Below are 15767 nucleotides of genomic sequence, written 5' to 3' on the forward strand. Positions count from 1 at the left end.
TTTCACTGCAGCGTTGGAAAACGTTGGAAGTTCCATTTGATTAGAATCTTCCCCAAGGATTGCACCAAAAAATGATGTTGGGGTGTTATCATCAAAGAAAGATCAAAAAGATAGGGAAATGTTGGGAGAAACGGAATGATCCAATGTTAAATATGCTGAGGAGAATCAATGATTCTAAATCTACCAGATTATATTAAAATTGACTTCCTCTCATAACGATCAAACAGCCTCATGCTTCTCATCCTCATGTTGCTCATTTTTTGCAGCACGAGTAAGTGAAATGTTTCTTTCGCTCATTTGATGCTTCACTCTTGGATAGTTTTTTGCTGCGTACACTCAGAAACAAGGAATGGAACTCCAATCAGCATAAAAAGAAAGAGCTGCACGTCGACGGCTCCAAGACAAGCATTCTTTAAAGGTTCTGCTTTTCTGCAGCCCGTGCACATGGCAGCTCCAGCATGATTCTGGTTAGGAAAAGACTGCGGTTTCAGGAAATAAAATATGGTTAAGGTGTGGGTTAGGAAACACATGGTTACAGTTAACAAACTGAAAATTACAAGTCTGGAATGTGAGATGCACAATCACTTCAAATCAACATAATTCTTGGGGACTCTGGGGCAGATTGATAATCCGTGCGTCTTGATCACAATATTTAAAGTCCTTGGTCGGATCATACAAAGAAATTAGGTGAACTGCCTGGTCCTCAGGAGAGCCTGGAGTTTTTCAAAGCGTTAATTCTGCCAAACACGTTTGCGCTCGTGATTACAGCCCAAAATGATACTCGCCGGTTTTTCCTGCGTGTTTGGGTTTACGCAGACGGAGGAACGTCTGGCTCCGCAGTCTCACAGTGCTGACCGGCCATCAGGCTGCAGCCCCTTTGTACCCTGCTGTTTGAAGGTTGTGTCAGGGATTCCTCCATAGGTGCACGGAGGTTCACCGAGCAGCTGGGGGCAGAAGTTGGGGGGGGGGGGCTCTGGGCTGCCCTCGGAACTGTTCCCTGTCTGAGCCCATCAACACAGATCACTTTCAACACCTTCCTCATAAGTTGGACACGTTTTAACGTGTTGCCAAATGGGAGCAGAGTTGCTATGGAAACGGCTACGAGTGAGGGACGATACCAAGTTTTCCAGCGGGCCTTGAAGCAGCCTCTGTCATGCAAAGCAATTAAATAACGTGATTTTTTGGAGCATAAATAGCTCTACAGAAGAGCATCGGTGGTAGAAGGACCAGTGGAGGATGGTTCGTAATGTGTAGGTCAATGATCTGGGGAAGGGGGGGGGGGGGGGCAGCAGCAGAGGAGGAGGGGCTGAGCCAGGAGGTACTGTACATAAATACATCTTAGGGGCTCATTAAGGCAAACACGTCCAATCGCTCAGATGTAAAGAAAACGGCACCGAGCTCACGCTGGCAGGATTCCCTGCCGATGGGGGTCCGAACACGAGGAAGGCGGGGCTTCGACTGCGTGCCGGAAGTCTGACGGGTTGATGGAAGCTGCTTTCAGATGAGAATGTTTGTGCATTCTTGTGTATTAGGGCGGAGCTCCGTGTAACAGGATCTCGACATGAAGGGAACGCAGCCCGAGTCTCTAATGAGAGGGAGAACCTGATCAGAGTCAGATGGGGTGCCCCAAGCACACAGCCCCCCACAGAATGTGCCGCCTGACACCCTTTGTTACCTCTAAGTGAGCTGAGACCAGCCCATGAACCATGTAACTAGGTGGTTTCCAGGTTAATGAAAAGCTGTAACTCCAGTTCTGGTGTCTCTCTTTCAGCAAAACTGACTTCGTCCCTCCCTTCACCCCCCCACCCTCCATCTACACCCCACACCGCGGTGGGGTGCTGGTGCGTTTTTGACTCAAACTTTTAAAAAACCTTTCACTGGTTTGACTGTTGCTCATGGATTGCGTGTGTTAAAGGGGAACAACAGTGCGAGAACTGTTGCAGATGTTCTGTTACGTCCGTAATTACGCCGTTTCACAGAACGCTAAAGAAAATATCCGTGGCCCACAACTTCGCTCCAACATTACATGCTATATTCCAGCTATGTTGCGCTCTTCCAGGCTGACGTGCAGTCAACATTTTCTCTTGTCTCATTAGCCGTTTTTCCTCTAGTCTGTTTTTGAGGCACATTTTGACACGTGACAGTGGAGAACACTGGGAAAATAATGATCACAGAGGGTCAGATTAGGGGGAAAAGTCTATTTTTTAATGCTTTTTTGGCTAGTTTTGTTCTGTCCTTTGCATTAAGGTGTAAAAATGTGGCCCATAAGGCAGACCATACAGACAGGAAGCTCTGTGTCGCACGCATACTCCTGTTCCAATGTATTTATATGCATTTGCCTCTTTTAACCGTGATGAAAGTGGTGGTAAATCTGCGTGCTCCGCAGGAGTTCTTTAAGATGTAAGATAGATGTACTTGTTAGCAGAGGTGAGTGAAGGGGGTCACGGCTTGACTAAGTAGCGAGGAGCACAACGGGGAGTAAAAATCCAACAACAAAGGCAAAAAAGACGCACAACTCTCACTTCTGACGCCAGTTTCTAAACGAACACACCTCGTCCTCCCCCTTCACGGTAAGATAAACCCTCATTTGGAAAATAGGCAAACAAGGGCTCCCAGGCAGGTACACATTTACCTTGCAAAGAGAAAAAAAAGTGGAAAAAGAAATGGGGGGGGGGGGGTCCCTTTGATTCTGAGTCAGTGGAAAAAGGTAAATTTACTCCAGTTGCTGTTTAATCTGAGGCGGTGGACATTAAAGCCGGGGCCGGTGCCTAATAAGAGCCATGCCTGGCTGAGGGAGAAAGTGACCGACTGGAGGTGTGTCGCTGTCTGACTCCCTAATAGATTTCAGCTCCTTCGTTGTCCCAATTAGCTGGTCCGTCCACTGGGTTTGGGCACTGGTTTTAGGTGTGTGTTCATGCATATCTGCTGCCTACGTGTTTGATACCCGAATCTCCTCATTAAAGATGTCTGCGTTTTAACCTCTGAGACCAAAAGGAGTCAGTTTAGCCCGAACGAATAGTTACTGTAAACACATGGAGACAAATGGAGGAAAGGACAGATAAACCTGTCAACATTCAGAGCAGCTTTTACCACTTTTTAAGGATGAGAGTTACAAAGAAAATAGAGCGTGCACTTTTAACCCTGACCCCTGCATGAGGACGGACGGGCAGCGCTGACGACTTACCTGTAATAAACCCACATAGCTTCCATACGTGACCGTAAATCACGCTTTAAGCTTCAAAGTATCAAATATCGAGTAACGCCACGCCGCCCGGCGCTGGCTTTTATCCCGGCCGTTCTTATTGTTCTGGTGTTGGCGCTGCCTTCAAAGTGCAACCATCTCACTCTTTTAAAAGGCACGCCGGGCAATTGATTTACCAAGAAACTGCTGCCGTAAATGACAGAAAGAGTGAGGGGGCACGGGGGAGGGGAGGGGGTTGAGAATGAAGCCAGAGGTCTCGGCTTGGCCTGTGAGGGACTATAAAGCTTTACTGGTAGCCCACGACCTGTTTATGGCTGGCTGAGATGCTGTGGTGCGAGGCTCCTGATCACTCAAAGACGGCTGCTGCTTTTGCGTAACAAGCAAGCCGGTCGTTAAAAAGCAGCCGACGCATTTAGCGGCATCTGGCTCATCTTCACCCTGCGTGCTCACCGACCACAGACTAAAAGAATTCCCTTTCATAATGCCGTCTTTGCCGGGAATGACATATTTCCAAACAGTGCCGTCCTTTTTATCAATAAGCCCCAGACGTTTGAGCGTTGAGTCTTGTCCAGGTCAGACGATTCCAGGCAGATCTGGAGGTTCCTGTGTGTAGCTCACATGCAGCACAGAGTAGGACTTTTAGCATATTCGCTTTCGGCGGGGTCTTACCTCGTCTTCACTACGTCAAGGGGGTGCATTAAGCAGATCTCCACCAGACCTAAAAGGCGAAAAGATGAGTCAAATTCATAATTGGAAACAGATCATAAATGATTCAGCCACTCTGTGATTTCAGACTAAACACATGCTTTGATCTCAGTAGGAATCAAAGTGATTTTTAAAGGAATGTTCTGAAACTCCAAACGGACTGGCCATCCGTCTTCATCCCATCTCACTAAAACGCCCCTAAATGAGTGATGTTTGATTTCACTCCTGCACCGATGGGAACACCGTCTTCCCAAACCCTTTTCTAAATCCCAAACCCTCTCCGAGGCTCTAAAGCCACCGACCCACCGGTCCACAGGACCCGACACATCGGCAGCTGCAGAATCGACATGGCCTGACGATCGGCGAGGGCCTCTGAGGATTGGTACGCACGCCAATGACGTGCATCTGCATTAAAAAAAGCCACCGCTTTGGCAGAGAGACGCCTCCTGACATGAGGGTTTTTTTTCCCAGGTCCGCAGTTCTCAGTGAATCCCTTTACTGGGGCTCTGAGGGCTTCCCTTACAGATTCCTCCGCGTGTGTACACAGCTGCTGCGCAAAATGGACCCCGTCTAATTTGCTCAATTAAACATATTGTCAATAAAAGAATGTGTCTTCTGTGGTTTTTCCATGGAAGTAATTATCAACTGAAATACCACAGGAAAACCGAGTTTGTCTGCAGCTGAGTCTTGAGGAACAGAAGGACCGGAAAACAGGGATTGAAGCGTGTTACCGACAGGCCAGACAAACTGAATCCCATCGTTCACGCCTCGGTAGACCTGACAGCAATACAGCACTCCAGAGCTGAATACAAGGCGGCTTTGGACGCATTATTCTCCGTCCTCGCCATTAATATGCCTGCGGTGGAGAGGAGGCACATCAGATCTGTCAGCGGGTAATCAGATTACATGATGAAACCAAACCGGCTCGACCGCCTGTTTCTTCGTCCTGTGCAAACAAGGTGATGTTGAGAAGGGAGCGAACATGCTCCAGCAGGAGATGCGTGAAGCCTCACCTGAACCGAATACTTCAGGGGTCAGGCACTCTCGGTATCGAGGCTTTGTTGTTTTTAATGACATAATGCGAGTCTGAGAACTAACAAATATAAGAGGAAGGCTTTGAGTTGGATCATCTTAGGAGAAATAAACAAAACAAATGAGGAAACTCCCACTGGACCCTTGTTCTCCTGCAGCACATCTGGATTCTTGACCTAAAATGATTCATGGTAGATTTTGGGCCTCATCGTAAACCTCAGATTACAGGAACTTTGAAGGATACAGGTTACCGAATGCTTCGTTAACTTAGACAGCTAACAGTAGTTAACACTCTTTACTAATTAGCCAGTCTGCCCCACTGTGCCTTTCAGATACGGTGATTAGTTCAGCGTGTGGACACCAGCTCTGAGGCTTTTTAGTGATCTGTGTCAGAGGGCAGCGGGGGCCGAAACGACACCTTTACTTCTTGGAGATAGCGGCTGTAGAAGGGTTAGCGACGACAGCCTCGAATGCAAAACCGCACCGTGCTTATTTGAACTGTTGACACATAAAGAGGCGGGAAAAAACTGAAAGTGATCCAGATTCTACACTCAGCGACAGTTTTTAAAAGCAAGCGCGACTCAAGAGTCGACACAGAACAAATGTTATGTGCCCTGTCAATCAGAACACAATAGGCAGGTGCACAGGAGGGTGTTGCATGTCTTTACCTGGTGACAGATGCAAAATGATGCAACTTGACACGGTTGAGAGGTTATTCTCAGTGAAGCAGTTAATTGTCGATAACATTAGCTTGTTTGTTTTCTGCTCCAGCCCAGTAGAACATGTTTGCAGATATTCAATAATACACTGCTGTTTAAAGTCTTATCCAAACACTTGGCAGGACTTCACTTTATTTTCTTGCATGGAGCTTCCTGGTTTCCCACCTGATCGCCTGACAAGTTGGAGGATTTATCACTGGACGGTTCTTTTGGTTCTGAACCACAATGGGAGTGACAGGACTTGTCATCCAGGGGCTAACACTCACAATCAGGCTCAGCGCTAATTGGAAAAGGGGTGTCTGGAGCTCACACAGTTGACAGACACTCCACAACGCAATCGATACGCACAGAGGTGAACTGAAGCGCTTCATTTACGCAGCAGGTATTTTATATTGTGACAACATGTAATTTTATTTTAATGCACGCCGTCATGGTTGTCATGTTCTGCATCTTAGAGCCGTAATTCTTGGCTATAGATGACAGCCTGTTTTAAAATGAGACACAAGAGTAAATGTGTGAGTCACCTTCAGTAGCTTCATCGGTAACACCGGAGCTGCGGCCACCGACAGTTCATCTGGCGACTTTTCCTCCGAGGAGGGAACATCATACATCAAGCAACGAGTGTCAAAGTTGTTTTTGGCTTGGGAACGCGCGAGGCTTGCTCCCACGCGAAAGCGGGAAACACACACACACGCACGCACGTACACACAATGGTGCACCAGGGAGTGATTGCACAATGGGTGCATGTGTCATCTATCATGCCAAGACACACACAATGACTGTAATTCTCTGCAGCCACAGAAGGTTACGGCTGCAGGAAGCACAGCGCCCGGGGTCAAACAGACGACTGCATTCATGCGTTTCACGTGCCTATTTTACCCATTGATTCTGTCTAATGGCTGCCTAAAGATGCTATTAAACAATGCTAAAAATAATCCAGGGTAAAATCAGGAATTTTAGCCGATTTTCGTCCTTATTTCTATCTAAAATGAAGAAGCAAAGACATCCCAAGCAGAAATGAAAGTACATGGTGAGGTTTGATGGGTACAGATGAGCAACAATGACACCAAAACTCCTGACTGAACCTGCAAGTGATGCCTCACGCCTCCATGTCCTGCATTAATACTTTTATGAACACATCAAGCCTGGAATGCTAAACAAACCCTGATAGCTACAGTTACAGACATGATATCAATCAGCAAATGGGCTTGGCAACGCTGATATACTAGGAACTGGGATTCATCTCACGATCTGCAACCTGTCAGGTGAAATCACAGGGGAAGGAATGACAGGAACGTTGACAAATGATGAGTAAAGGTCGGACAAGCCGAGGCTACGAACAGTAAACCTGATGAGCAAGCAGCCAACGGTGGCCTCAAGAAATCAAGCGAAAGCAAAATTTGTTCTAAATCTCTGCACAGGCCAAATGGCGACAATAAATTCCTTTAGTTGTACATTGAAAGAAGCAAAACCCTTGCTTTAAATGATGCCTTGTTTATATATTTTTTTCATACCAAGCAGTTTAGTGCCGCTCTAGTGACTGATTGTGTAAATGTGTGTTGTTTTTTTAATTTTATTGGAGTCTAAAGATTTGCATATGTCCTCTATCATTATGACTACAAACATCCTCTTTCAGTGGACTGCCAAGAACATATTTACACCTTCTTTTATTGGCGGCCTACGCACCACACCTCCGTCATTACGCCAGGTCGTGCTGCTTTCAGCCAGTCTTTCATCGGCCAGAGTCCTTTTATAGGGCATTTACTCGGTTCAGATTATTAAAAGTGAGACCTAACTTGACAGATACCATTAAATTCATGCTCTACTTGTAGGAAAATACTTGCATTGGGCATAAACAAGGTCAATCACGCGAGTGGGCGACATAAATGTAGCAAAATAACAGGAGCCATGCCCGACCGCCCGCCTGCCTGCCTGGGCAAAAGCAATCAACTGTAGCCAGAAACTCTCTTTACTAAAATACAAAATATTGTCTATTCCAAAGTGATCACAGGGGCATTGAAACAGAGGGCTTTTTTTTTCCCCATGTGAGTTGGGGAATGAAATACATTCCTAAATCTGACAGGAAACCTCTAATCCAGAGGCTAACGTGCAGGAACTGATTCTGTATTTAAAAAAAACAGGATAATGGCTTCAAGACATCTGGAGAGAGAAAAAAGGGAGAGGAAGATCAATTAATCACAAATACAGCCAATCAGGCTTCCTCCGGAGCGCAGACGAGCTCCGGGCCACTCAGGTTCCACTTGTGATACGCCAAAACGTAACCTGAATAAACAGCAAACGGCCACGCATCTCCCTCCTCTTTTATTCTAACCTCCTGAGATTCTGCTCAGAATAATTGGGCCTGGTGTTGGAGGGGAGATATTTTCGTGGATTCTCATTCCTCCACACAGATTCGAGAATTCCACACTTCCCGCCGAGTCACGTAAACGGGGCATGTGAACGGAATTTCATCGGTGGTGGCGTCTCTTCACAAAAACAACGTGCGACATCTGGGCCCACTCTTCAGCTGTCATGCTCGTTCTTGAGTAAGACGTCTTTTCTCCTCAGACCAGGAGACGTGGGTGGACTCCTCAGCTCCTCTCGGACCTCCCCCATGTTAAACAGAAGAGTATTGAGGACAGAGGGTACATCCTGCAGCGCCTCAGCGTGTCCGGTTTACCGACTAGCTGAACCAAGACAAAACTGACAAATCAGTCCTTTCTCTACAGCCGTACATGTACCTTGTCCCATAACCGTCTGTCCCAGCCTCTCTTTGCAGAAGACAATCTCATTCCCCACCGTGCACGTTTCTGTGACGCTGGCATAAAATGATCAATCTATGAGGCGTTTTTGAGTGCTGTCTCCTCATCAGATTTATAGTCGACGCCTTATCTCAAGGCACATTTCACCCCGTGGAGGTATGGAGAGGCAGCTCGGGTATGTCCCCATCTGTCAAACGGCTGTCTGTTAAATGAACTTTGCATAAACGCGTGTGAGATGTTGGAGCTGTTGCCCGGGTCAGGACCCCATCCGCCGCTGATGGGTTGATGATAAGTTAGTGACAGACTGACAGACAGCGCGTCGTCAGCGTCTGCCGCTCGCCCCGCACCTGCGGCCGCCGCCATGTCATGCAAATGTGCTCCAGCAGGGCGGAAGCTGGCGACAGTCGGGGGAGAAAAGTGGACAAAATGGATGCAAAGCCTGGTGTAACCGATGTCTGAGAGGAAGTCGTGTTCTTTTGACAGGATGGCTTTTTAAACAAACACGCTCCAACTCCAACTCCTGCAGGACGCCTGCCACTGCAGTCAGCTGGGCATTTTAGGAGGTTTTATCACCTAAAAGTGACACTTTTGGTCAGGGTTATCAGTCTGCCTGGAAACCACAAGATCTGGCAGCAGTGATTTCATTACCAGACCCTAATTACAGGAAATTAGCCAGTGAAGTGAAGAAATTGGCCCATGTTGCAAGGCTGCCAACCTGTAGAGGTGTCAGAATGCATGTGTCAGAGCAGCCTGCTTCATTCATCGTCTCTCTCCATCAGCAGAAATTACACGGTTGGAGCTGTAAACACTCCTCTGCGCTCCGCAGCAATTCAGCAACACCATTCGAAACGATGTTATCAGCGTCACTGTTGCGGTTGCCAGCCTACGCTCTTCTTGTCTGCACTTGTTCGACAGTTACGTCAGACAACTGCCCCCATGCAGCAGCACCGGAGGCATCGCTGATGAGGAAACTCTTCCAAAACTTCTAAATGACCCATCGAGACTGTTCGCAGAACCCGTGACTCACAGGCAAAGCGCTTCTAATCCCGCCCACCAGTCCGTCAACCTTCTAAACTAACCCCAATGGTCTACTGGTCATGTACCCGCCATTCACAGTTCACAGCCTCTGTTGTGTAATTTTTGACTCTTTGTAGAACAATTTGGGCCTTAAAATGCTGCTGAGTGATGCAAAACAGAGGAGCAAATCTGCCCTATCATTATCTTACCACGGCTGCCATATCGGCACGGCTGCCGTGGCACCCACCCGCTCCAATAACTTCACCTTGTGTAAGCAAAGATTACGCCTCGTCCCCAGAGGGGCACAGCTGTGTCATTACTGTCACCTAGTGGACGGAGGTGAGACGGAGATTGATTAACAGGCAGGGAGGTGAGACCTGCAGAGAGATGGAAAGCACATGTGTGAAGCCACACAAAGGATGGCTCTCTGCCGGAGACGAGAAAAGCAGCTGCGCAGGCATATTCCGCTCAGCGCTGAGAAAAATCCAAATGCAAATCACTCGTCTGTACAGTCCTTCGCTTTGGAAAATGATAATGTCTGTTTATGGCTGTTCTGAGACCTGTTATTTTATGTGGGGATGGAGCTGACCACTCAGCCAAAACAAGCACGGCTTTGTCCGGAAGCTCACCTGAGTCCATAAAAGCTGATAATAGAGCTAATAATTGGGAGAGAACAGCAATAATGGAGTTTTAGTGAGGCAATAAATCCTTTAATTAGTTGTTAACACCCTGTGTCTATATGTATCGGCTGAAGCTTCCCCCATCGCCGGCTGCTGTCTGAAGGAGGCTAGCAGGACATTCAGGGCATTCGTGGCTCATCTTTAAGGCCAGAAACGTATTTAACATCTTTCTTATTTAGCGTGTGCAGGAAAAGGGGGCTGCTGGGAGACACATGCAAGCTAATTTAAAACTAGCTGAATGGTGCAGACAGAAGTACCCTTTCTGTAAAGATAGAACTGAAAGCTGCACACATGATTCTGATATATAAAGGATGCACATGATTTCCTGCCAGTTGAGGTCATCTTTCAGCATCTGATATCTGAGGATAAATCACTCATTTCTCAGGGTGGTCTGTTTTTTTCCGGACACTGGTGGATCCCTCTTGTCTGAAGCCAGGGCGCCGTTGCTGAGGCGTAAACACACTCGGCCGTCGCCGCTGCAGCACAGGCGGAGCGCTCTGGCGCTTAAAAAACCCGGCTGTGGGAGGAGGTCGGTCAAACCCAAACACAACCGGGCACGGCGTCCGCTTTAAATAAAAGACTCCGGGACAACTTAAGTGCCCGGGGCTACCACCCTCGCATGCATTGTTAGCAAACGCGCCGTGTCTCTTTCCAACCGTTGCATAACGCCGCTCCAGATGCTCTCCGGCGGTTTCAGCGTGATGAGAGGCTGTGATTGAGTTACATACGACGGCGGTTTGGTGCAATAATTCTGCAATCAACAACATGGCTTTGTGTTAGCTCTGTGATTCATCAAGCTTATTTGAATTTGGGTAATTAATTATGGTGGGTGGACAGGCAGACGGCTCACCCTCTAACAGGACAGCTATGACAGCCCTCGTTTTGGCCGACGGCCGCGTGCCACGTCGCTCACTCACCACTAGGGAAACTATATTCAGGCTTAAACACAACGTTGGCCTTTTCCAACCTATCGGTGCCTTCTGAGACCAGACACAAACAGTAGATCTATAGATAGCAGACAGATGCAGAGGCGGCTATAGGAGACAGAAACGTGCTGGTTATGTATGGAAAAGAGTCCAGGAGCATAAACGTAGCATGACATGTCACTCAGGCTGAAACCGAGAGGTGAGGCCCTTTGATTGTTGTGCTCGCAGGGACGGAGCCCGGAGCTGCTCCGCTGGCGCTGAAAGAAAGATGGACTCTTTGGACCGGCTTAGTGTCCGAGATGATGCTGAGAAAGGTCAAGCAAACATTCTTTGACTCCATAAGTCTCCGATTCATTGTCAGTGGAGCCGATCCAGGTTTTGTCTCGTCACGGCATCAGATTATAGCCTCGGTTCTCTGGTTTCAGTCGGCGGAAACATCACAGAAAGGGACACGTACTCAGCTGCACTTAGAGGAACTATTCAGAAGAACCCCGGGTCTTTGAGGACAGCTGGAAGGTGTGTGTGTGTGTGTGAAACTGAGTTTGCACATTCAACCAACAAATAAGGGTAAAAATATAGAGCAAAAGCCAAAGTTACACTGGGTTCATTCCACATGTGTGGATGCAACATTGCTAATGAAATTCAGCAACACGCAAAAGCAAACAGCTCCATCATCCCGTAATTGAGGGGGTCAAGATCTCCTTGTTGGACAAACTCCAGCTGAACCGTGCACTGATGAGGTGGTCGCTTTTATCCCGAAAAGCTGAAATAACTCCAAACTGTCACCAGAGAATTATGAATGCGAACCCGTGTTTGGAAAGTCACACAGTGAGCGGTTTGGTGAAAGCAAAAGCAGCTACAGCGGTGAGGAGCTCCCAAAAAGGGGAGTGATTGCAAACGTCAAAACCTGAGGGGGGTATTCAAACCATTTATCTCGGGAGAGAATTTAAATATTAAGTGCCAAAAACCTGAAAGAGAACATAAACACTGCTGAGCTCCAGCTCCGTACTGAGGCACAGACTTTAGGAGGAGAAGTTTAAAAAAAAATAAAATAAATTCATTTCAGAAGGAAATGCAGTTTTTCTTCATTTGATAGCGCCACGTGAGACATGAGGGTTCTTGTGAAGGACTGGTTATTGCGACAGATCCAATGGATCTGCCAGTGTGCCTACGTTTGGCCCTCGCTGTGGCCGGTTAGGCTACGGCACCGGCAGGGCCAGTGCACGACCGTGCACGTGTGCGAGCTGCGCTAGCTTCCCGGGCACCGACTTTGCTATGACAGATGCTGCCGGTGAACTCCTGACATCAGCTCGACCGGTTTATGTCCAACATGTGTGTCTCTGTTACTGTCTCTGGTTTCCACGAGGCCTCCCAGGCTGGTTCTGCTGCGGACGCGGGTCCTGTGTGGGCCTGTGTGCGTCTTTGTTGAGGCCAGGCAGAGATGAGAGGAGCAGCAGGGTCTGCGGCTATCTGGGAGGTTGAGCGTAATGGCACACCGGGGACAGATTAGGTTCCTGTCCATCAGGAAGACTCTGATTTACAGCCGTGCTGACCAGCCAGCGAGCCCTCCACCCAAAGCAAACACGCACAGAAAACACCGCTGCCTCTGTGCGGCGGCAGGCCGTGGGACCGCACGTGTTGCATTTGGCTACTCCTCATACCAGGTAGGTTTTTAAATGCCTGATTCTACCCTGAAACCGGTTTTAATACCGACTTCTGACTTCCACTGTAAGGATATTATATACACGCCTGTTTAGAATATGCAAAGCTATGCAAGCTAATAGCTGCCCACCTCCCCAGAACAGTGAGAGAAGGGAGATGGACAGATCCTTTAAACAAGACGTCGCCCCCAAACACAACAATGATTAATCACAGGCTGCAAATTATAAGCACCTGTATGAATGGGCTGCAAAAACCCCTCTCCCACTGTCTGACTGCATGCTTTCACTCCCTCAGACAGCTGCCCCACCAAACCCGGGTCCCCACAGCCCTTCCCTCCTCGCTGACCCTCCGCACCCCCTTCGCCGCCCCCCTCGTACCAAGAGGAAGTCTGCCTGAAAAGAAATAACTCACCGCGTACACAGAAGGCCATTTTGACTTAAACTTTCCATGAAATGATGGGATTTGATGGTTTACGCAGAACCGCAGGAGCTGCGTCCGAAAACAGCGCACAGAGCAAATATGTCGCGCTTGGGGGGTGGGGGGGGGATCTCCTATCAAGGTGGTGGAAATCGATGAAGACAGTTTGATCAGCGTTCTTAAACTTCATTTGACCAAAAGAAAACACAACCAGGGGATTCAAAAGAACTTCCACATTCGAACTAAATATAAGGATTTTAACTGTGGCGGTCTGGGCGCGGCCACCTGAGCTGGTTATGGGAACAAACAAGCCCTGCTGATAGGCACATGGGCTGATACGAGGAAATGTGAGTGTGATTAATGTGGGCAAAGCTGAGCTGCAGACTGCTCCCCAGCCCCGGTTAAAGAAGTCGGCTGCCATCAGGCTCAAACGTCTGCAGGCTGTGCTGCGCGCTCCCGGGCCCAGACTTCACAGCAAATCTGCTGCAGACCTTCGTTCTGCTGCCACACAAAACAAAGGCGGCCCCCGCCTGGACCCGCATAAATCTAGCAGGCACACAGAACCCTCAATGGAAACCATACTCCTGATAGATTACACAATTGTGCTCATGTACTGTACATCAAAAAAGTCCTGGTCTGGCTGGTCCCAGGCTGTGATCCTGGCCAGACCACAGTGGGCGGGGCCGGCGGAGTGAAGCGGAGAACCAGTCCCAGGAGACGGACCATCGCATATAAAGAGCTGCATAGCTGACAATCTGGGAGCTTCAGAGAAGGAACGCATGAAGGAGGCATAGAGAAGAGAGGGAGAGCAGAAGGAAGGGGGAGGCAAGGCAGCTAACACAGCCCCCGGGTACCTGCTTGTACAGTCGCCTCTCTCTAAATGTTTACTTTGGACCAGACCGCCGGCCAACTGGTTGCAATTGACCCTGTACCAGGACGAGTTAGAGAATGAACACGAGACTTTTCCTTTTGGGAAAAAAAAAAGATGGAGGGGAGCCACACACGTACACAGACTCCAGGCACATTCATGCAAATCAGAACGAGGCAAGTTACACTGGGACAAATTACAGCGCCGTGGGATGACTAACGGAAGTAGCTGGAGCACAAGCAGATTCACCTGCCACAGGTGTGCCATCTCGGACCTGAGGACTCTGACACACTGTCAGCACTGAAGCCGCCTGTACACAGACCTGTTACACAGAGCTGTTACACAGAGCTGTTACACAGAGCTGTTACACAGAGCTGTTACACAGAGCTGTTACACCTCTGCTGTCACTGCTCTACAGGTGTAACAGACGGCCAAAGTGGCTGCGCCTCAGAGAAGGCATCAGACTTCCTGGCTAAGCAGAAAAGCTCCGTTTTGCTGGGTGGTAGCTGCATCTGGGAGGTTCAACAGCAGAACGGAGCTGCAGCTGCAACATAAAAGAAGGACTAGAAACAAAAAAAGATTTAGGCATCATTTTGTGGTTAATAAAGAGACGTTTCTAAGCACAGCAGACAACCTGACCGGAGTCTTGGACAGGACGTCATGTCCACTGGCTGCACCGACTGAATAAAACCTTTAATCCTCATAAACTGCTCCATATGAGGGTTACATCTCTGACTCTGCACAGGACTTCCGGGGGAATGGAACTCATTCTGGGGGTCAAACATTGCCAGTATTAAAGCGGGCCTGCTCCAACACAACCCTCCAATTTGCTCAGACATCGATGACAGGTTTAAATCCTTAACCTGTGTGTGTGGTCGAGTGTGTCAGCGCCACAATGTGTGGCGAGGTTTGTGAGATTTATTGCATAACAAAGTAAAATAAAATAAAAGCTACGCCACAAATTTCCTTGTCAGCTAGCTAGCTGCTCAGTCAGCACACCTGAGCGGTGGGAGAAAATACGGGGGTGGTGGGGTGGGGTGGGGTGGCGTTTCACTCCAGGCCGCTCATTTGTCACAATTGTCACAGAAAGCACAAACACAAATTACTGAATTATAACTGCGGATGTGTGTGTCCTGCCTTGGCTAAATCAAGGCAGTGCTGGTAGCTGTCATAGCAGGGGCTGACATCTGCGGGGGGGGGGGGGGCTGTTCGTATATGTGGACAAACACAAACTGAGTGAGCGGATGACTGAGGAGGGAAACAGAGGTGCAGCAGAACGCATCAGTTAATGCATCAGAATAAGTAGCATCATCGTCACCATAAACGGGATACGTTTTATTTTAGCTGCCACAAATAACACAAAAACCTTTTAGAACAAATTCTATCCCACGATGGCTGAGGCAGGCGTGCAATCTGCATCCTGACTGCAGGTTCTGATGTGACTGGTTCTGTTGTGAGTGTGTGTTGAGGTGAACCACACAGGTACGGTGGGCCAGACACAGGAAACGTATTAACATGGACCCGTGTTTACTCTCCTAACCACAGCGCGTCCCACAGGGACATGGATAAAAAGCCCCAGCCAGAGCCTCTCTCTCTCTCACTCTCTCACACACACACACACACACACACACACACACACACACACAGTCATATGTATTAGACAACTTTTATATGCAACATAAATATTCAAATGTAATACAAATGCAGCCACACACACACACACACACACACACACCGGAGTGGGTTTTCTCCATGTCCCTGTGTTAACACCTGTCCA

General features: G+C 48.3%; 1 protein-coding gene across 4 annotated transcripts in view; it reads right to left on the reverse strand.

Moving 5' to 3' along the window:
- Window positions 1–15767, reverse strand: part of slc25a21 (solute carrier family 25 member 21) — a 60645-nt gene that overhangs the window by 15760 nt on the left and 29118 nt on the right. For all 4 annotated transcript variants that reach the window (XM_057058359.1, XM_057058361.1, XM_057058362.1 and 1 more), the window contains one exon: window positions 3872–3920. In XM_057058359.1, coding sequence (XP_056914339.1) covers window positions 3872–3920 — 49 coding nt within the window. The remainder of the gene's footprint in view (window positions 1–3871; window positions 3921–15767) is intronic.

This window comes from Takifugu flavidus, chromosome 16, assembly GCF_003711565.1.
Source record: "Takifugu flavidus isolate HTHZ2018 chromosome 16, ASM371156v2, whole genome shotgun sequence".
Taxonomy (NCBI): Eukaryota; Metazoa; Chordata; class Actinopteri; order Tetraodontiformes; family Tetraodontidae; genus Takifugu; species Takifugu flavidus.